The 21,001-nt window shown below is 46.4% G+C and overlaps 1 protein-coding gene and 1 long non-coding RNA gene across 5 annotated transcripts; one reads left to right on the top strand and one right to left on the bottom strand.

Annotated features, from left to right (window-relative positions):
• Window positions 1–920: 920 nt before the first annotated feature.
• LOC310837644 (uncharacterized protein) lies at window positions 921–13,939 on the top strand. 4 transcript variants are annotated; one of them, XM_083724560.1, is made up of 6 exons: window positions 3,248–3,320; window positions 6,649–6,730; window positions 7,165–7,323; window positions 7,429–7,555; window positions 9,031–9,108; window positions 10,093–13,939. In XM_083724560.1, exons 3-6 carry the CDS (start codon window positions 7,249–7,251, stop codon window positions 11,322–11,324), a joined length of 1,512 nt encoding a protein of 503 aa, XP_083580686.1. In that variant the 5' UTR covers window positions 3,248–3,320; window positions 6,649–6,730; window positions 7,165–7,248; the 3' UTR covers window positions 11,325–13,939. The 4 variants fall into 4 exon arrangements, with proteins under 4 accessions (XP_083580688.1, XP_083580687.1, XP_083580685.1 ...); XM_083724562.1 differs by lacking the exons at window positions 3,248–3,320; window positions 6,649–6,730 and adding an exon at window positions 921–1,124; XM_083724561.1 differs by lacking the exon at window positions 6,649–6,730 and having other exon boundaries at window positions 3,214–3,279.
• A 1,469-nt stretch (window positions 13,940–15,408) lies between these two features.
• Window positions 15,409–20,987, bottom strand: LOC310838185. Its single transcript, XR_014560775.1, has 3 exons — window positions 20,872–20,987; window positions 17,942–18,138; window positions 15,409–16,103 (listed from the first exon to the last, which is right to left on the bottom strand). It is a non-coding gene; the product is annotated as an uncharacterized lncRNA (long non-coding RNA).
• Window positions 20,988–21,001: the final 14 nt, after the last annotated feature.

The raw sequence follows: 21,001 nt of genomic DNA, 5'->3' as shown, positions 1-21,001 counted from the left end.
GCGTCAACCACAAGCAGGGTGCTACACCAGCACTTCCCAGCCTGCTTTGCTGCTTCTGCTCTCATATGTCTTTGTCACATGACATGTTGTTTTTTAAAAAATTATTTCATTTATTAATTTATACACCACTTTATATTCTTAATAAAAATCTCAAAGCGGTTTAAGGTAAAGGGACCCCTGACAGTTAAGTCCAGTTGCGGATGACTCTGGGGTTGTGGCACTCATCTCGCTTTATTGGCCGAGGGAGCCAGGGTTTGTCCGCAGATAGCATAATAATAATAATAAAATAATAAAATTTTATTTATATCCTGCCCTCCCCAGCCGGAGCTGGGCTCAAAGCAGCTAACAACAGTAAAATAATACATGACGAAGCCGCTTCTGGCGAAACCAGAGCAGTGCATGGAAACGCCATTTACCTTCCCACCAGAGTGGTACTTATTTATCTACTTGCACTTTGACGTGCTTTTGAACTGCTAGGTTGGCAGGAGCAGGGACCAAGCAATGGGAGCTCACCCCATCACAGGGATTAGAACCGTCGACCTTCTGATTGGCAAGCTCCAGGCTCAGTGGTTTAGACCACAGCGGTTTACAGCATATTAAATCAATAACACATTAGCCGGGTGATGTTCCTCCAGTCTCATGAGGAGCCTCTTCAGTGGGGCTGGTGATTACGGGTTTGTGGGGTTTTGGAGTAGTATTTTGTATATTGTGGATACCATCCCTTTGCTGTGTCCCTTTCTTGTCAGGAGGAGGTTTTCGAAGGTTATCAGGGGTCTAGTTGCTGCTGATTTTACTACTGGATTGTTTAAGAGGGCGTGTAATTGGTGGTATTATTATTATTATTATTATTATTATTATTATTATTAGCAGGCACCGACTCCCAGTTCAAACTTACGTTTTGCCTGCTCAGCTCCTTTCCTTTTCTCTGTTATCAGAAAGCAATTCTCCTCTCAAGGTTGCTGTATGGATTTCACAAAGAGCTTGATTCCCGGCAACATGATGCAACAGATGTAAATTTCCCCTTTTGTACTGGGTTTCTGCGCACAATTGCCCAACGCTCTTCAGCCTTCTTCCAGGTCAGCGAGAGGCATTCTATCGGAGCTCAGGGACACCTTTCAGCCTGGGTAAAACTCAAAAGAGGGTGGGATATTCTTTCCAAGTCAGGGCCCTCAGGATCTCACCATAACCTCTCTTGCCAGTTCAGGAGTCACAGACCCCTTCCTCTGCCCTTCCAACTAATACAAAGAACAGACGGGTGTCATCAGCTCTGGTAACTTCAACCATGTGTTGGAAGCCGCCCAGAGGGGCTGGGACAACCCAGCCAGATGGGTGGGATGTAAAAATTGTTGTTGTATTGGAATTATTATAATTTTACTGAAATTGTATATTAAGGTAGGTGGGCTATTTCAAGCTGCTAGAAGACAAGTGCTACAGATTGCAGTAACAGACCTTGCCAGTTACTTTGATACTTAAAGAGATTTAGGGAAGTTTTTAATGTTCAATGTTTTACCATATTTTTAATATTTTGTTGGAAGCCACCCAGAGTGGCTGGGGAAACCCAGCCAGATTTCCCGGGTACAAATGATTTGTTTTTTATTATTTTTATTTTTATTTTTATTTAGATCAGTTGGTAGAGCATGAGACTCTTCATTTCATTCTGTTATTTTTTCCCCTATTTACAGCTTTTACAAAACCAGAAAAACAATCTTTACAAATCTAATTTACCTCCCTCTCGATTTCCCTCCCCGCCTTTCTGTGGAGGATATTTATTTCATATCTTTTTATCACTGCATATCCAGTTCAAATATATGTGCAAATTTTCCCTTATTTCCTTTCCCTTGTCTCTTACTGCACGGGTTTATATCAGTCCTCCCAATGTTTTAATTTGTTTACAATGTGCTGCCAAACAGACGATAATTTCCCCCCATTCTATTTTTTAAAAGTCTCTCTGCTTGATTTCTTATCCTTCCAGTGAGTTTTGCCATTTCTGCATACAGTATTCCATTAATTTTAATTGCAACTGGGCTAGCTTACATAAAAAAAAAATTCTGTTCACTAGTAGGGCTGCCATACTTCTGGAATTTCCCGGACGTAGCCAGGGTCCATCAACCAAAAATGGTGTCTGGGCAGAATTTCCGTTTTAAATGTCAGGGAAAACCCAGGCATATGGTAGCCATGTTGGAAGTAAAGGGTTGTTTTTGTTTGTGCATTATTTTGCTTAAGAAAAGCTTAACATTTTTTTTTGTCCAGATATGGGCATAGCCAAGCCTCTCCTATAAATCATTAAAAATATAAAAAAAATCATAGCAAACTGAGGTTCTTTGCCCCCCCCCCCACAAAAATCCTGGCTACACCCATGTATCCCACTCTCAATTTTACCTGTGGACTGCCATCTGTCCAGATTTTAATTTGTTCTGAATTAATTTTGAGATGTATTTTAATTAATTGATTGCCTGTTTTTATGTGCTTTGTATACTGTGTTAAGGGACGCGGGTGGCGCTGTGGTCTAAACCACAGAGCCTAGGACTTGCCGATCAGAAGGTCGGCGGTTCGAATCCCTGCGAAGGGGTGAGCTCCCGTTGCTCAGTCCCTGCTCCTGCCAACCTAGCAGTTCAAAAGCACGTCAAAGTGCAAGTAGATAAATAGGTACTGCTCCGGCGGGAAGGTAAACGGCGTTTCCGTGCGTGGCTCTGGTTCTCCAGAAGCGGCTTAGTCCTGCTGGCCACATGACCCGGAAGCTGTACGCCGGCTCCCTCGGCCAGTAAAGCGAGATGAGCGCCGCAACCCCAGAGTCAGGGGTCCCTTTACCTTTACCTATACTGTGTTAGTTTTATGATGTTAGCTGCCCTGAGCCCGGCTGCAGCCGGGTAGGGCAGGGTACATTTATTATTATTATTATTATTATTATTATTATTATTATTATTATTCAGATTTTCACTTTTTGAAATATGGCAACCTGATCAATTATGTATACCTAAAAGAGACTCTTCATGGCCAGTGTTGGGTGGAAGAGTCCTGCATTGCAGGGGGGTTGGACTAGATGACTTTGGGGGTCCCTTCCAATTCTTAGATTCTACCAAACACTTCAGATCCCGTTCAGGTTGCCCGCACAGGTGTGGGAACCCATGGCCACTCCTTCCCCAACGTGGGACGAGGAGCTCGTCTTCCTAGAGAGACAGGAAGTTTCAGAGGAGGCGGGAGCGGCTATTATCTGGGAACGGGGCGGGGGGGGGGGGCGCGCGTTGTTTCTCTGCAGCCACACGCGGAGGAGAGGCTTTGGTAAGGAGGCGAGGTGGCTGCAGAGGGAAGAATTCAGAAAGGTGCAACATATTTGGGGGGAGATATTATGGGTGGTCGGGGGATATTTGCATCCCTCCCCATGCCAAATATGCAAACCGGGCATCCGGGAGAGGAGGAGGGAGGGGGGAAGTTTGGGAGGTGGGAGAGTGGAAAAAGGTCGACACGTGTTGGGACTTTGCAGTTTAGAGAAGTTTGTAGAACCAAGCATGGCACGGAGGGGGGAAAGTTTTTCTCCCTCTTCCGCAGTGCTAGAACTGTGGATCCGCTGCGCGCCCCACCCCGCAAAAAAGCTGCAAGTTGGAAGTTTCAGGAATCGTAGAAACGGGAAGGGATCCCCCAAGGGCCATCTAGTCTGACCCGCTGCAATGCACGAATCTCAGCTAAAGCATCCCAGTTGGTTAGAGGGGGGTGCTGATAAGGGCAAGGTTGCAAGGCTGCCTATTGCATTGCAGGGGGTTGACTCAGTGGTTCTCAATCTGTGGGTCCCCAGATGTTGTTGGACTACAACTCCCATCATCCCTGAGCTCTGGCCTTGCTAGCTAGGGGTGATGGGAGTTGTAGTCCAACAACATCTGGGGACCCACAGGTTGAGAAAGGCTGGACAAGATGAACCTGGGGGGTGGCTGTCCCTCCCAACTTTACAGTTCTTTGATCATCTACATGCAGTGCAGAGTCAAACTGTGGAACTCGCTCCCCCAGCAGCGTAGCGTGGGTTGTCAGCACCCGGGGCAAGGCAAGTGGATTTGCACCCCCTAACCCTAACCCCCAGATGTTGCCGCCGGGCCCCCCTGCACCTCCCACGCTACGCCACTGCGCTCCCCGCCCCCGGGGTGGGAGGCAGCGATGGGCCACCCTCGGGTGGCATTGAAAGAGAATTGAGACAAACTCATGGGATGGTAAGGCTATCAATGGGCTGCCAGCCTGGGAGGTTGTGCTCTGGTGCCCCACGTTGAATGCCAGCAGGAGGGGAGAGTGGCCTTGTGTTCGAATGCTGATGGCTTGTCTCCCACGGGCATCTGGTTGGCTTCTGTGAGAATTGGGTGCTGGGCTGGATAGGCCATTGGCTCTCAATAATAATAATAATAATAAATTATATATATAACCCACCCTCCCTGGCCAGAGCCGGGCTCAGGGCGGCTAACACCAGCAAAATTACAGTAAAAACATAATTTAACATAAACATAAAACCAATTTAAAATACAGGTTAAAATGTAATTTAAAATGCAGCCTCATTTTAAAAGTAGCCCATAGATCAAAACCATAAGGGGAGGGAAACAGAAGGGTCAGACTGAGTCCAAACCAAAGGCCAGGCGGAACAGCTCTGTCTTGCAGGCCCTGCGGAAAGATGTCAAGTCCCGCAGGGCCCTGGTCTCTCGTGACAGAGCGTTCCACCAAGTCGGGGCCAGTACTGAAAAGGCCCTGGCCCTAGTTGAGATGTTGTTATGACGAGTGGAAAACAGGGAACCCCGTTCCCCTTTTCCCTCTGGGAATCCATAGATTCTGCCCTCTGCTATGCATGCTTTAGCTGAGATTCCTGCATCGCAGGGGTTGGACTAGATGACCCTCGGAGGTGCCCCCTTCCAACTCTAGAACAGATCCTCTCTGGAGCTGCCTTCACCTCTCTGTAGAGATCAACCCAGGTCTTGTTGGTGGGGGTGGGGGAGGTAAATCTTTGTTATAGAGGAAGGAAACAGGGTTTCCTGCTCTGCTTTTGTAGCCCCCAACTCAAAAGAATAGAAATGGCCTTTGGAGGAGATAATAGCCTGTGAGTAATAAGACAATGGCAAACTGGCCACGTGAGATTCCTTTGCTCTGTCTTGACAAAGAGTCAAGGCTGGAGGAGATTTCTTCATTGAACAGAATTTATAAACCTCTTGGTGTGTGTGTTTTTTTTTTGGGGGGGGGAAACCCCAAGGCAATTTACAAAAAAAGAAAACACCGTAAAATTATCACTTAAGAAAAAATTACAACAATCATTTCAAACATGCAAACAGTTAAAACCACAGTAGAATAGACTACGGCAAATTAAAACTCATACAAACTTTCTGAACATCTGGTAGGCTTGACTGAATAAGAATGCCTTTAGCAAGAAATGCAGGGAAGGCACCTCTGATATCCATAGGCAGGGAGTTCCAAAGTTCCTGTTAAAATATGTTGGGGAAGGGGGCGTTTATTGGATTGCTTTTGTTTTGGTTATGTATTTTTGTGATTTTATGCTGTAACTGCCCTGATACCTGCGGGTTTAGGGCAGTATGCAAATTCAATAAATAAGAATAAATAAATATTTATATACCGCTTAATATTTTTAATGAAAATCTCAAAAGCGGTTTACAGCATATTAAATCAATAAAACAATAGCCAGGCGATGTTCCTCCAGCCTCAGGGGCCTCTTCAGTGGGGCTGGTGAGTGTGGGCCCAGCCCCCTAGGCCAAGTGGAAGGGGCCTTGCAGGGAGCAGGCTTTGCGCCCCACAGCCGGGCGATGTTCGTCCGGCCTCATGAGGAGCCTTTTCAGTGGGGCTGGTGAGTGTGGGCCCAGCCCCCTAGGCCAGGGGAGCAGCCTTTGCGCCCCACAGCCGGGCGATGTTCCTCCAGCCTCATGAGGAGGGTCTTCAGTGGGGCTGGTGAGTGTGGGGCTCATCCCCTAGGCCAGGTGGAGGGGCCTTGCTGGGAGCGGCCTTCACACTCACAGCCAGGTGATGTTCCGGCAGCCTCAATAATTAATTGTTTGTGCTCCCATACTAAACTACGGTGGTACCTTGGTTTAAGAACTTAATTCGTTCCGGAGGTCCGTTCTTAACCTGAAAATGTTCTTAACCCGAAGCACCACTTTAGCTAATGGGGCCTCCTGCTGCCGCCGGAGCTCGATTTCTGTTCTCATCCTGAAGCAAAGTTCTTAACCCGAGGTAATATTTCTGGGTTAGCAGAGTCTGTAACCTGAAGCGTATGTAACCCGAGGTACCACTGTATTGAGTTCTTAATCGGGGAGATAAGTAAAATGCCCCTGCCCCAGCTGGACTTGGGGGGGGGGGAATAAATAACACCCTGCCCCAGGGAGTTTTGCTGCTGTTTCTTGCATTGAAGAGACTGGTCCAGAGCTCCTCCTGAGATTTAGTTTGAGGATAAGATGCAACACCTCCACGTTGCTCTCTCAACAACACTGTAAAATGGTTAGAACAGGGATGCAGAGCATCTTTGCGGGGGGGGGGTGCACAGGGATAGCTCAGTTGGTAGAGCATGAGGCCTCTTACTCTCAGGGTCGTAGGTTGGGGTTTTTTAATTTTATTTGGATTTTTTAAATAAAATGTTTTGGAGGGAAAATCTTTTTCTAAAGATCGTTTTCTTTTCAGGTTCCATTATAGTCCAAAGGCTATTCATCAGGAAATAAGGATTTGTTTTAAGTTTTTCATGTGTGCTATAACTCAGTCTAAGGTGTGTTTTTTTAAAGTGTTTAACCACAGCAGTTAACAAACGTGGATACATATGCTATAATGTTATATTCTGAAGGCAGCCCTGTTTAGGGAAGCTTTTAATGTTTGATGTATTACTGTATTTTAATATTTGGTTGGAAGAATAAATTATTATTATTACTATTATTGTTGTTGTTGTTTTAGTTACATAAATTGTTACTATGGAAATTATCAGTCTATGTATTTCTAATAGTATAACCAAATCAGTATTTTTTGATATAACTGTAAAACCTACTCTGAGAATTTATTATTCCAAAAATGAATTGTAAATATTAAGATTATACCACCAAAAAAAAAAGAAAAAAGATTTAAATCAAGTCTTACTGACTAGTGATTTAAATCGTGATATAAATTGAATTGATTTAATACTTCCCCTCCCCTTTCTTTCCCCTGCAGGGACCACTTGAGAGCTGCTCCCTTCGTTGAGGTGCGGCCCAGTTTCTGCCTCCTTATCCTCCATCTCCTTCCGAAGGCAGCACAATGGCGTCAGAGGCACAACCTGGACCCTCTCTTCTTAGGGATGGAGTGGAAAGAGGGGCCAAGCAGCGCCCGCAGGTAGGGAAAGAGCAATGGGGACGAGGGACGAGGCAACTCTGCCTCCCTTTATGTCGAGTAGGGAAGGGATCTAAGAGAAGCGATATTTCCTTCTTCTTCTTCCAGGGTCTGGTCACCTTTGAGGAGGTGGCCGTGCGTTTCACAGAGGAGGAATGTGCACTGCTGGATCCAAGCCAAAGAGCTCTGAACAGGGAAGTCATGGAGGAGAATTACGAGACAGTGACCTCTCTGGGTAAGGAAACCTATTTCTGCATGCAGTGGAGGAATAACTGGTCCAATCCAGTGACCCCCCAGCCCAGTGTCTTGTTCACGGTAGTATCCTGTTCATCCCAAGAAAATGTCTGTGGGGAAGCCCACAAGCAGGAGCTTAGCGTTAAGAACAGGGGTCAGCAAACTTTTTCAGCAAGGGTCCGGTCTACTGTCCCTCAGACCTTGTGGGGGGCCGGACTATATTTTGAAAATAAAAATGAATTCCTATGCCCCACAAATAACCCAGATATGCATTTTGAACAAAAGCACACATTCTACTCATGTAAAAACACCAGGCAGGCCCCACTGATAACCCAGAGATGCATTTTAAATAAAAGGGCACATTCTACTCATGTAAAATCACGCTGATTCCCAGACTGTCTGCAGGCCAGATTTAGAAGGCGATTGGGCTGGATCCGGCCCCCAGGCCTTAGTTTGCCTACCCATGGTAAAGAACATCTTGCCCACCTGTGGTTCCTGGTGTTCCCAGAGAAAACCAGTACATTTGGTGAAGTCTTAAGAGCAAACGGTTGCAAAACTTCTGCTTTCGCATGTAACCCCAAGATTTATTATGAATACTATTACAGTGGTACCTCGGAAGTCGAATGGAATACGTTTGGAAGTCCGTTCGACTTCCAAAACGTTCAGAAGTCCTGTCAGACGTTCAGCTTCCAAAAGCATTCTCCCTCTCCTCCATTAGCTCAGTCGGTAGAGCATGGGGCTCTTAAATCTCAGGGCTCAAGGGTTTGAGCCCCACGTCAGGCAAAAGATTCCTGCATTGCAGGGGGTTGGACTAAATGACCCTCAGGGTCCCTTCCAACTCTACAATTCTGTGAGCACAGAAATCTTGCAGTGGCTTGAATCTCCATGGGAAAATGCTTCATCTCAAATTGTAAATTTGAAGTACCCCATAGCCTTGGCTTGCTGTGGATGAGGAAGAAGGGCTGGCTTCCGGGAGCTGGTTTTTGCTTTCTGTGTTTTGAGCCGTTGTAGTCCAAACCAAGACAGTTAGCTTTGCTAAGTTCTGCAGCTTCATCCCTGCAACAGAGGTTTCATGTGTGAGCCAGAGAGAGCCAGTGTGGTGTAGTGGTTAAGAGCAGTAGTCTCGTAATCTGGGGAACTGGGTTCGCTTCCCCGCTCCTCCACATGCAGCTGCTGAGTGACCTTGGGCCAGTCACACTTCTCTGAAGTCTCTCAGCCTCACTCACCTCACAGAGTGTTTGTTGTGGGGGAGGAAGGGAAAGGAGAATGTTAGCCGCTTTGAGACTCCTTCGGGTAGTGATAAAGCGGGATATCAAATCCAAACTCTTCTTCTTCTTCTTCTTCATGCTGAGCCCTTTTGCTAGTCAATAAGGGATCAAAATTGGCCCTCTTGGGTTTGAGGTCGTAGACTTGGCTTGACTGGGAATGGCTGGATGTTTTGTGGTCCAAAGTAACTGCTCTCTCTTTCCTTGAAAGAATCAGACCTCAATTCGTATTGGGAAGAAAGGCAAGAGCAGCTTCTCCAAGATGACAAAGAAGGGGAGACATCAGCAGGTAGGTTGTGTTTTCGCTCAGGGATCTGAAGGTGTCACAGTTTCGCTCTCGTTTGGAGGACAAATCTTCACCTGATTTCTGCGCAGCAGACACCGAGCTGGCGGTTAACTTTTTCAGCTGGATTCCTTCTTTAACTTCTGCCACGTTAAGGAAGTTAGTCGTATCAGTCTAGTGTACAAGGGTGAGCATTCCAGCAAATGGAAATGACATTTCTTCCATAGAACTTAATCAAACTTAATCAGACTTAATCAGAAAAGAAGATCAATGAGGTTAATGACATAAAAACCTGATAAAATATCAGCATTACCATTCTAAAAAGAATGATCATTGGTGCAGAGCTGAGTGACCCTGATTAAATCCCAGTTACCTGAATCAAACTGGGCAGCGAGCAATAGGTGATATGTTCCTCCCAAATGAAAGAGAGGTGCTCTGATTTCCCTTGGAATGAGATTTTTTGTTTGTTTGTAAGCTTTATCAATTATCAAAGAAAAACAAGATGTACTGGCTGAGTATCTGGCAGATTTCTGTGCTCCTATAATTTACTAGTGTCTTTTGACCGCAGCCAAAACCATAACCAAGGGACGAGCGCTTTGTTCCCCGCTTGGTCTCTTCCCCAGCCTTGTTCATGTCTTATCTCCTCCAACCCCAACCCCAATTGCATCAAAGGAGACACACCTGTGCTTAGTGAAACCAGGTGAGAAATAGAGCAGGAAGGGGCTTGTGTTGTTGCCGTCTTGAGACTGTAGGATATTCAGAAGCTAACCTCAGATTGAGCTAGGCATGAAGAGAAGAAATGGAAGATGCTTAATCATGATGATGGTGATGATGATGATGATTTTATTTTTACCCCACCCATCTGGCTGCGTTGCCCCAGCCACTCTGAAAATGACAAAATCAGAGAAGCAGAGAACTGGGCTCAATCCCTAACGAGATCTCTGCTTGCCGTTTGAGTGACATTTCCTTTTTCTCCCTCCCCTGAAACAGGCAGTGGGCAGAACAATGAGAATTGCGGGGAGACATCCGCCGTGGTGTCGTCAGAAAACTCAGAACACGAAGCATCAAAAGAAATGTCTGTAAATCAAATAGAAACCCCAGATCATGAAAGAAACAAGTCAAAGAAAGCAAAAAAGAAATCCACAGCTTCTCAGGACAGTGATGTCCCTGAACCCCTCATCTCAAAGAAAGATCACACAGAAAACAAATGTACAGAGTGTGGTGAAATATTTAGATATAGATCACAATTAAAAATGCATTACCGAACTCATGGGATTCATACAGAGGTGAAACCATTTAAATGTACGGTGTGTGGAAAGAGCTTCAGCCATAGTGGAAGCCTTAGCATGCATCATAGAATCCACACAGGGGAGAAACCATTCGAATGTACCGAGTGTGGAAAAAGTTTCACTGGACGTGGTGACCTTTCTAAGCATCAGAGAATCCACACAAGGGAGAAACCGTTCAGGTGCATGGAGTGTGGAAAATGCTTTAGTCAGAGCGCTCACCTTACTTTACATGAAAGAACACATACAGGGGAGAAACCGTTTCAGTGTATGGAGTGTGGGAAAGGTTTCACTGGAAGCGGTGACCTTTCTAAGCATCTCAGAATCCACACAAGGGAGAAACCCTTCAAATGCATGGAGTGTGGAAAGGGCTTTACTCAAAGAGCTCACCTTACTTTTCATCAAAGAACATACACAGGGGAGAATCAGTTCAAATCTTTGGAGTGTGGAAAGAGCTCCAGTGGGAGTGGTGACCTTGCTCAGCATCAAACAACACACACAGGGGAGAAACAGTTTAAGTGTCCAGAGTGCGGAAAGAGTTTCAGTGGGGGTGATGGCCTTATCAAGCATCAAAAAATCCATACAAAGGAAAAACCGTTCCTATGCAAGGAGTGTGGGAAACGCTTTAGTCAGAATGCTCACCTTACTTTACATCAAAGAACACACACAGGGGAGAAACCATTTAAATGTACGGAGTGTGGAAAAAGCTTCTGTGGGTCTGGTGACCTTACTAAGCATAAAAGAATCCACACAAGGGAAAAACCGTTCCTATGCAAGGAGTGTGGAAAGAGCTTTAGTCAAAGTGCTCACCTTACTTTACATCAAAGAACACACACAGGGGAGAAACCGTTTAAATGTACAGAGTGTGGAAAGAGCTTCAGTGGGAATGGTGACCTTACTAAGCATCAAAGAATCCACACAAAGAAGAAATCATAAAAAACATAGAACCACCTCTTTTTCTATCTTGGGCTGCAGCTCCTTCCTTACATTATTTATTTTGTTGCCGCCAGGTTTGGCACTGCTTTCCTTTGGGGTGAAGACAGAGGCAAAGTTGGCGTTGAGCAGTTCTGCCTTCCCTTAGTCAATAGTATTTCTCAGTCTTCTTCACAGAGAGGACCTACCACTTGTTTGTTCTTCCTCTTGCTTTGAACATAGCTGAAGAAACCTTTATTATTATGTTTAGCTCTTTTGCAAGCCTGAGCTTTAGCCCGCCTGACATTCACCCTTCAACTTCCATTTCTTATAAATGCCCTTGTTAATTCTCAGCTGATCTCTTAAGCCATACCATGTTCCGATCTTGTTTGGATTGTCTGCATTTGGGCATTCAGTATTTCACCTTTAAGAAACTCCCATCCGCTTTAGACTCCCTTCCTCTTGGAGCTCCTTAAGCTTTTTGAAATTGGCCTTAAAGTCCAGAGTGCATGTCTGACTACACTCAGCTTTTCCTTGTTTGTGTATCATAAAACCCAGGAGGACATGATCTCTTCCTCCCAAGTTTCCCAGTACTTCGAGCAGTTCCTCTCTGTTTGTGAGCATCAGGTCCAAGATAAACGATCTCCCTGTTGCTCCTTCCATCTTCCTGGGAAATGAAATAATCAGCAAGGCAATGGGTGAATTTATTGGACCTTACATTCTTGGAAGAATTTGAGTTCCAACAGAGTTTGGGGTAGCTCAAGTCTCTGATAACTACGATATCTCCTTTTTAAATGTTTGGTCATCTGTTCTCAGAAGGCATCATGCAATTTTTCAGTTTCTTCTACACACTTGTTTCTCTCTAAATACAGTTGCAATTGAAATTATTCAACCTCCATTGCAAAACAGGTTCATTATCAAAATTTACAGACTTTCAGCTGTTTGCCATGAGCAAATCAAAGAAAGGCAATTGAAAAAACAACACAACGGATGTTTCCAATGGTTTCCCCAAATTCCGCTGACAATGCAACTTATACAGGCTTATCCAGTCTCACTATTATTCAAACACTTAATGTCAAGGATCTTTAGCACTTAGTAGAGCAGCATTTTGCTCCTATGACCTGCTGCAAATGAGATGTGTAGCCAGACACCAGCTTCTGGCAGCTGAAGAATCTCATGAGCAATGGCCTCCAGTTCAGTAATATTCTTGGGTTTGCATGCCTCAACCGCCCTTTTCAGATCCCACCAGAGGTTTTCTATGGAGTTCAAGTCAGGTGACTGTGATGACCACCTTCCAGGACTTCTGCAACCAAAGTCTTGGTGGGATTTTTGCTTTAGCCAAACCCTTCCTGATGGCACCACTTGCACGGCCAGTGGTTTGTTTCCAGTAATTTCCTCTCCCTGGGCCACCGCCCTCAATAGGAAGAAATGATGAACGCACCACCTTTCAGCTTCTTGCCCAGAGTCCCTTGTTAGACGTTGAAGGCTGTGTGCGGCGGTATTGTGAATGAAAAGGTAGTTGACCAGTGGGCTTTATAAGACTTGGCAGCTTCTCTGCCAAATCTTGAATTTATGCACCTGGAAGACGAACACACCTCCCAGGACATTCTGTTTCCTCTGCAAACTGCTGCCTCTGTCCACCTCAGTAGGGAGACACCAGCAGTGCCCCACATCTCTTTCACCTCTGCGGAGTGGCAGAATTTTTGTATTCACTGTGGCTGCTCGCACATCAACAAAAACAAGCGGCTTTAATGTTTGATGTTGAGAAAGTATTTGGTAAGGTTTCCTGGGATTTGTTGTTTAAAGTTTTAGAATATATGAGTTGTCAGAGCATCCACAATCAGTAGCCTTCGATCTGAAGGGTTTAGATCCAAAATGAAAAACGACTCCTCTAAGTCAATCTCCTCCTCCTCTGGTGTGTGTGTGGCAGAAATCATTCTGGGCACTGTACCTTTCGAAGCCACCTTGGTGCATTCTGAGGTCAGCAACTGCTGTCCTAGCTCCTCTGGCCCAGAAACGGTGTGAGGGCGTGGAATTGATTTTGCAGCTCCAATGAGTCGGCCTGGCTCCTGACAGTCCTCCTGTGCCATGTACTTCCAGGCACCTTGTCTCCTGCTATGGGTGATCTTCCATCTCTGTAGGGGCACCTAACCAAGTTGGTGTTCCAGCACAGTCCACTCAGCTCTGTCAAGGGACTCCACAGCTTGCCCCAAAGCTCCAAGTCTGGCAACTAGGTGGACCTCAAGTTGCTGTACCTTCTCTTCCAGCAAGGTGCCACAGGTGTGCTTTTGCACATTCTCCGGCAGGAAGATAAACGTGACACAGGTCTGGCAAGTCCTTGCAGCAGCACCCTCACCTTCCTGTGCCCCTGAGGCAGCACTGCAAGCCTTGCCACCAAACACCCTCACAAATTCCCCTGTCCACAAGGTCCTGGAAGCTGCAATCAGCTAAGCATATCTGCTGATGGTTTCCAACTCCTTCCAACTTCCTCTCAGCAGTAGCTTCTACCCCTCAGACTGTGGGCTCTAGCGGAGCACACAGCCACAAACCGGCTCACCATCAAGCCTCCAAACAGCTCAACCATCTGTTTTGTTTTGTTTCATTAACCTATTTTATTAAAGGTTTATTGGTTTACAAAAGTATGTACAATGTTTCTTTTTTCAAGATCCATTTCCTACAGATCAGTTTCATTTGTGGAGACATTAGTGATGCATTAGGAAGAAAAGGGGGAAAGGGAGGGGGCATGGTGAGTGGGGGGGGTCGCGTGGCAATGCTTCTACTTAATGTATATGTGGGGTTTTGTGTCGGCGTCACTTGTGTGGGATCTCTCTACCATTCGCTTGTGTTCCTTTGGTGGTGAGAGGTTGGAGTCGGCTTAGCGTATGGTTGTGTGTGATTGGCTGTGATGAACTTTGTTTTCATGTGTGAGTGGGGTGGGCGGGTGTTTTTGAATCAGGTTAACCATATTGATTCGTATGCTGTTGGCGGATTCTTGTCATTGTCTTGTTGGGCTGTGTATGCGATAAAGGGGAGCCATACCGGGGTGACGGCGTCTTCTTCCATTTGTCCCTGTGTCAGTTTCAGTTTATTGGTTAGTTTTTCTAATAAGGCTGTTATTAGGCTGTTATAGTACCATTGGTCCATCCTTATTCCTGACAGGTCTCTCCAGTGTCTGGCTATGATGTTTCTGACTGGTGAGAGTAGGTGGGTGAGATGGTTTATGTATGCTCTTCGCAATAAGCACCCTCTGCTCACTCAGAGAGATATTTACAGTTCTTTATTTTACATATGTACAAGCAGCACAGTACAATCATGCCTCTGAATCGTCCGGTTCAGATTTGGGGAGTGGTCTTCTCCTGCTTCTCCTCCAATAGAAAAGGCTTCATGGGACGTCTCTGATCCCTGCGCTTTAACCTTCTCCTTTGCGTAGGCTCTCCGTCTGTTCCTGAGCTCTCTGTGCGGTGCTGGGGCTCTGCTTCAGCATCAGGGAGCCTTCCCGCCTGCTGGCTCTCCCTCTTCCCCTTCCGTCACTTCCTTTCTGTCTCCTGACTGTTCCCGCTCTGACTCTATACCCCCGACTCAAAGGCGTTCCTTGGCAGTCCCGTGACAGTGGGTTATGAGCTCTTATTATGTGAGTGGGCATTATTGTCTTGGAAGATGTTTAGTAGGGTGACTTCTAATACTTGCTGAGTTATTTTGCATATTTCTTATATGATCGTTGTCTAGAATAGTTGGATTTGGGGCATTCCTGCCAAAGATAGCAGCTCTCTATCTTCAGTCTCCTCCACTGATCCCTCTCAAATGTCCCTGTTTAAAATTCCAATGTATATAGTAGGGAGATGGGTGGCGCTGTGGTTTAAACCACTGTGCCGCGACGGGGTGAGCTCCCGTTGTTCGGTCCCAGCTCCTGACCACCTAGCAGATCAAAAGCACATCAAAGTGCCAGAAGCGGCTCAGTCATGCTGGCCACATGATCCAGAAAAACTGTCTTGAGGACAAACGCCAGCTCCCTTGGACTGTAAAGCGAGATGATTGCCGCAACCCCAGAGTCGTTTGCGACTGGACTTAACTGTCAAGGGTCCCTTTACCTTTATAGTAGGAATTTTTATACCCCGCCCTTCTGGCTGGGTGTCCCCAGCCACTCTGGTAGGTTCCCATCAGAATATTAAAAATACGCTAAAACATCAAACATTAAAAACTTCTCAAACAGGGCTGCCTTCAGATGTCTTCTAAAAGTCAGATAGTTGTTTATTTCCTTGACATCTGATGGGAGAACGTTTCACAGGGCGGGCACCACTACCGAGAAGGCTCTCTGCCTAGTTTCCTGTAGCTTCACTTATCGCAGGGAGGGAACCGCCAGAAGGCCCTCTGAGCTGGACCTCAGTGTCCGGGCTGAACGATGGGGGTAGAGATGCTCCTTCAGGTATACAGGACTGAGGCCGTTTAGGGCTTTAAAGGTCAGCACCAACACTTTGAATTGTGTTCAGAAACATACTGGGAGCCAGGGATGATCCTTTAGGACTGGTGTTATATGGTCTCGGCAGCCACTCCCATTCCCCAGTCTAGTTGTCGCATTCTGGATTAGTTGTAGTTTCCAGGTCGCCTTCAAAGGTAGCCCCATGGAGAGCGCATTGCAGTAGTCCAAGCTGGAGATAACCAGAGCATGCACCACTCTGGCAAGACAGTCAGAGAAGATGTTTGGCACCAGCTTGGCTGCAGGAGTTTCTGGAAGAAAGCATACGAGGCATCGTCTTACGAACTCCACTCTGGATTTGTGTAGCCTTTTCCTCTCCTGAAGATACCCTGCAAGGCAATGGAGGTTAAGGATCAGACTTCCTTCTCCTAGATGAAGAGAAGAAGAGTTTGGATTTGATATCCCGCCTTTCACTCCCCTTCAGGAGTCTCAAAGTGGCTAACATTCTCTTTTCCCTTCTTCCCCCACAACAAACACTCTGTGAGGTGAGTGGGGCTGAGAGACTTCAGAGAAGTGTGACTGGCCCAAGGTCACCCAGCAGCTGCATGTGGAGGAGCGGAGACGCGAAGCCGGTTCACCAGATTACGAGTCTACCGCTCTTAACCACTACACCACACTGGCTCTCTTTTCCAGGTGGGTGAGACCCATCTGCCCCTCACTTCCCTCTGCAACAGAAAGCACCTTTTCAACTGTTGGACCCACTCATGAGCCTGCCTGCTCAATCTAACAGAGCCTGTTTTCGCATGCAGGGGAAGCCCCCAGCTTGGCAGGGGTTTGATACCCATCAGCTACCCTCACCTGGTTTAGCCAGCCAGTCGTAGCCGTTTCCCAGAGTGTGACTGCTGTCGCCTGCTGGCAGCTTCTAGGAGCCACAGGTGAGAGCTGAGTGCAGGTTGGGGACCAAAATTGGACCAACTACCTGAGAAGGAGCATGACTTGTCCCCCACCAGAGGTACCACCCCATACACCCCTTTTTTAACATACCCCAAGTATCAGTATTCTGATATATGCAGTATTCTGATGTATGTAGAACCGGAAGGGACCCAGCGGTCATCTAGTCCAACCCCCTGCAATGCAAGAATTTAAGCTAAAGCATCCATGACAGATGGCCACCCAACCTTTGCTTAAAAAAACTCCAAGGAAGGAGAGTCCACCTGCTCTTGTGGAACCCCATTCCGCTGCTGAACAGCTCTCAATGTCAGAAAGTCCTACCCTCTAGAGCAGGGGAAAACAAGCACATTTTGTCTTCCATGTGACAGCACTTAAGATATTTGAAAATGGCTATTATCTCTCAGTCTCCTCTTTTCCAGGCCAAATATACCCAGCTCCTTCAACTGTTCTTCATAAGGCTTTGTTTCCAGACCTTTGATCATCTTGGTTGCCCTCCTGTGCACATCTTCCAGCTTGTCAACATCCTTCTTAAATTGTGGTGCCCAGAATTGGACAAAGTATTCCAAGTGTGGTCTGACGAAGGCAGAATAGAGTATTACTATTACTTCCTTTAATCTGGACACTGGACTTCTGTTGATGCAGCCTAGAATAGCATGTTAAGCTTGTGGTCCACCAAGACCCCCAGGGGTGTCCAAACCTTTTTCAAAGAGGGCCAGAGAGAGCTTTTTTTAGGATTTTACCCCAGAAAATAAACTTCCACAGGGGCCAGATTAAACTGACCAGTGGGCCAGATTAGGCCCCTGAAATGGACTTTGGACATGCCTGCCCTAGATCCTTTTCACATGTACTGCTAGTAAATCAAGTATCCACCATCCTATATTTTTGCATCTGGTTCTTCCTGCTTGAGTGTAGAACCTTACATTTGTCCCTACTGCAATTCATAATCTGGTGTTTCTCTCCCTCCTGCGGCTGGGTCTTCAAAAATCTATTGAACGTGCTTAGTGTGTATTGCAAGCAGGGATGTTTATCCATAAACTAAGACCAATATTGTGGTTTTTGGTAGGCATACATGGTTCTTAGACCAGCAAGCCATAGAACAAACCAAACCCGCATTTTTAGATATCTGGATGTTCTTATTAGTGGAAACCCTTTCATGGAAATGACATATGAAACAGTAAAATCTAAAGCACTGAAAACTATAGGGGCATTGATGGAATTTTATAGTGAAGTCAACCGACTTCTTTTTCAGTATTTCCCTCCCCACTGGATACTTCACCTTTTCTTTCCCTTTGTTGTTTTTCTGTGGGATTGAGCGTTCATAAGTATCAGGACCCTGAAGAGTACATGACTTATTCTCTGACTTGTTTCTCTCTGTCCTTATCAGTCCCTTTCTATTCCCGGACGCCTCTTTTCCTGGTTTCTGCTTGCCTGTTTCTGATGACACCACGGACAACTTTTTCTCCTGTCCTTTGTCTGTTTGGGGGAAAGAAGGAAGAAGGGAAATGTGTTAGGAGTTCAATAATCTGATGAGGGGTCAAAACCAACGACCTGCTTCTCTTCATTCATCACCTCTGGAGTTATCCTCTTTCCTGTTTTCACGCCCTATGGAAACCTCTGAAGACAAAAATACAGCTTTCCAGGAGGCAGGAAACTGGTTCAAATGGCAGTTTGCAAATCTGCAGAGTGCCATGGGCCAGGAGTCCTCTTTGCCTGCTGAACAGCAGCCTGAAAGAAGAGGAGTGACTCCACCTTCAGCTGACCAGAGGACTCAGAGGAGAAGGCACTTATGAGGAGCTTCATCCTTCTTAAGCAGAACTGTTGCAAGGAGATAAGGAATACCTGTTACCCATTCAAGATAGGCTCAAGAATCGACAGACACTGCAGTGGAGAAAAAGAAAGTAAAAATTTATTGCTGAGCAATAAAGACCCAGAGGAATGATTTCCTGAGCCTGGGCCCAGAGCCCTAGGGGCTTTAGGTTTATATACCTTGTTCCAAACAGCATTAAACATTACATATTCATATACTGCAGCAAAATCAAACCAATGAACATGGGTGCAGCCCTTCCTATGTCCATGTAAAGATTACTTCTGCTTTTCCATATATGTGCATAAGAAATAACGGCCTTTACCCTATTTTCAGCAAACTAGCAAAAAGAGGGGGAAAACCCTTTGGTAGTTGAAGCCAAAATCCCCCCTTCTGTTATCAGGCAGATGCCTTATGTTATGTGGCAAACATCCAATTTCCTGTTTCTCAGGTCGGCGTGACCGTCTCGTGCTATTTTCGTGAGCCTAAGAAACAGCCTGAGGAATGTTCCCTACAGAATGCAGACGTAGCTAAATATTTATTTACTTTCTGCAAGCACAGAACAGGGCAGAGAGAGACTTTGATTCTTAAGATTTGAAGCACTTCTAGCATTAACAATTAAGCATTGTTACGGTATATGGTTATACATAACGCATAAAGGTAAAGCTCTTCCAGAAGGCCTTGCCACAGAACATCAAGCAGCAGTCAGATGCTGGAAACAAGGCTTATAGGCTTCCTGCTTGCTTTGACCCTTATCACTATGATCACTGGATTCCCTGACCCCTGGACCATCTGACCATGTGGATTGCTGTTCGTCCGACCCTAGGTCTGGACCTCACTTTGGATCCTAGCACCTCAGAGACTCTTAAGAGTTGGCTGGTCTCACTCCACCGAGCTCTGAACATTGTGGCTCAGCAACAAGACTACGGCAAGGTGGAGATTTTGACAGCTGCATGCCCCTGCTCACATGAGGCCAATCCTGAGGAAATGTTCTCCGCCCCCTAGTAGCTGGCCAGAGAGAAAAGCCCAGCCTTGGGACGCGGGTCTAAACCACTGAGCCTAGGGGTTGCCGATCGGAAGGTCGGCAGTTCGAATCCCAGCAACGGGGTGAGCTCCCATTGTTCGGTCCCAGCTCCTGCCCACCTAGCAGTTCAAAAGCACATGAAGTGCAAGCAGATAAATAGGTACTGCTCTGGCGGGAAGGTAAACGGCATTTCCGTGTGCTGCTCTGATTCGCCAGAAGCGGCTTAATTATGCTGGCCACCTGACCTGGAAGTTGTCTATGGACAAATGTCGGCTCCCTCGGCCTGTAAAGTGAGATAAGCGCGCAACCCGAGTCCGCATCTTGAAAGACCTACATTGGTTCCCAGTATGTTTCTGAGCACAATTCAAAGTGTTGGTGTTGACCTTCAAAGCCCTAAACAGCCTCGGCCCAGTATACCTGAAGGAGCATCTCCACCCCCATCACTCAGCCCGGACACTGAGGTCCAGCGGCGAGGGCCTTCTGGCGGTTCCCTCATTGCGAGAAGCCAAGTTACAGGGAACCAGGCAGAGGGCCTTCTTGGTAGTGGCACCCGCCCTGTTGAACACCCTCCCACCAGATGTCACAGAGATAAACAACTATGTGACATTCAGAAGACATCTGAAGGCAACCCTGTTCAGGGAAGTTTTTAATGTGTGACATCTTAGTGTATTTTTAGTCTTTGTTGGAAGCCGCCCAGAGTTGCTGTGGAAACCCAGCCAGATGGGCGAGGTACAAATAAATTATTGTTGTTGTTGTTGTTGTTGTTATTAAACTACAGTTCCCAGGGTTTTTTGGCAGATGCCAGGACAGTCAAGTAGAATGGGGGGTGGGGGGGATACAACAGTACTTTACAATATACAAAAGTCAAAACGCTGAAACAGATTAAAACTAAACCATTCTCCGAAGCACCTAGGTAGGCCGATAATGCCAAGGTTGCAGGTTCGATCCCCGTAAGGGACAGCTGCAAATTTCTGTTTTGCAGAGGGTTGATCCACAGGGGTGGGGTGTCAAGAAGAGCCTATCATGAAGCGTGGATACCTAGGAAGTGGGGGGTCTCTTCGCCGTCCTTTTGTTTTTGCTCGTCGTTGGTCGGGGGGTGGGAAGGAGCTTGTTTTCCTTCTGTCACCTAGTTCAACTACGACCATTTCCCTCCGCAACAAGGCTCGTCCTCGCGCTCATCCCGTGCAGGAAACTGGAGAGGGGGCGGGCGTCAAACAATTTTGTGCAATGCAAAAAAATAAGAATTGTGCAATGCAAAAAAAATGTTGCGCAATGCAAAAAAAGGCAACTTTTTAGTTGCATCTACATTGCATAGATCAGATCCCCCATCCCGCCTCCCCACCATTATCACCCCCCCCAAAAAAATCTGCGCCTTTACCTCTTTGCCCTCCCCAGGAGCCGGCTTCCCCCTCAGTCCAAGGGATCTGACCTGGCGGGTTTCCCCTACCTGGCAGGAAAAGGAGTGGAGGGGCATCCTCTGAAATCTCTCCTCCCCACTCTTAAAATCT

Source organism: Podarcis gaigeae, assembly GCF_964106915.1.
Source record: "Podarcis gaigeae genome assembly, chromosome: 2".
NCBI classification, from domain to species: domain Eukaryota; kingdom Metazoa; phylum Chordata; class Lepidosauria; order Squamata; family Lacertidae; genus Podarcis; species Podarcis gaigeae.
This window is presented reverse-complemented; position numbering and strand designations above follow the sequence as displayed.

Bases quoted from the DNA above. Each gene is read 5' to 3' on its own strand.
- LOC310837644 (XM_083724562.1), top strand. From the start codon at position 7,249: ATGGCGTCAGAGGCACAACCTGGACCCTCTCTTCTTAGGGATGGAGTG. The intron at 7,324-7,428 runs GTAGGGAAAGAG...TTCTTCTTCCAG, and splicing joins GGGCCAAGCAGCGCCCGCAG to GGTCTGGTCACCTTTGAGGA. The intron at 7,556-9,030 runs GTAAGGAAACCT...TTTCCTTGAAAG, and splicing joins CGAGACAGTGACCTCTCTGG to AATCAGACCTCAATTCGTAT.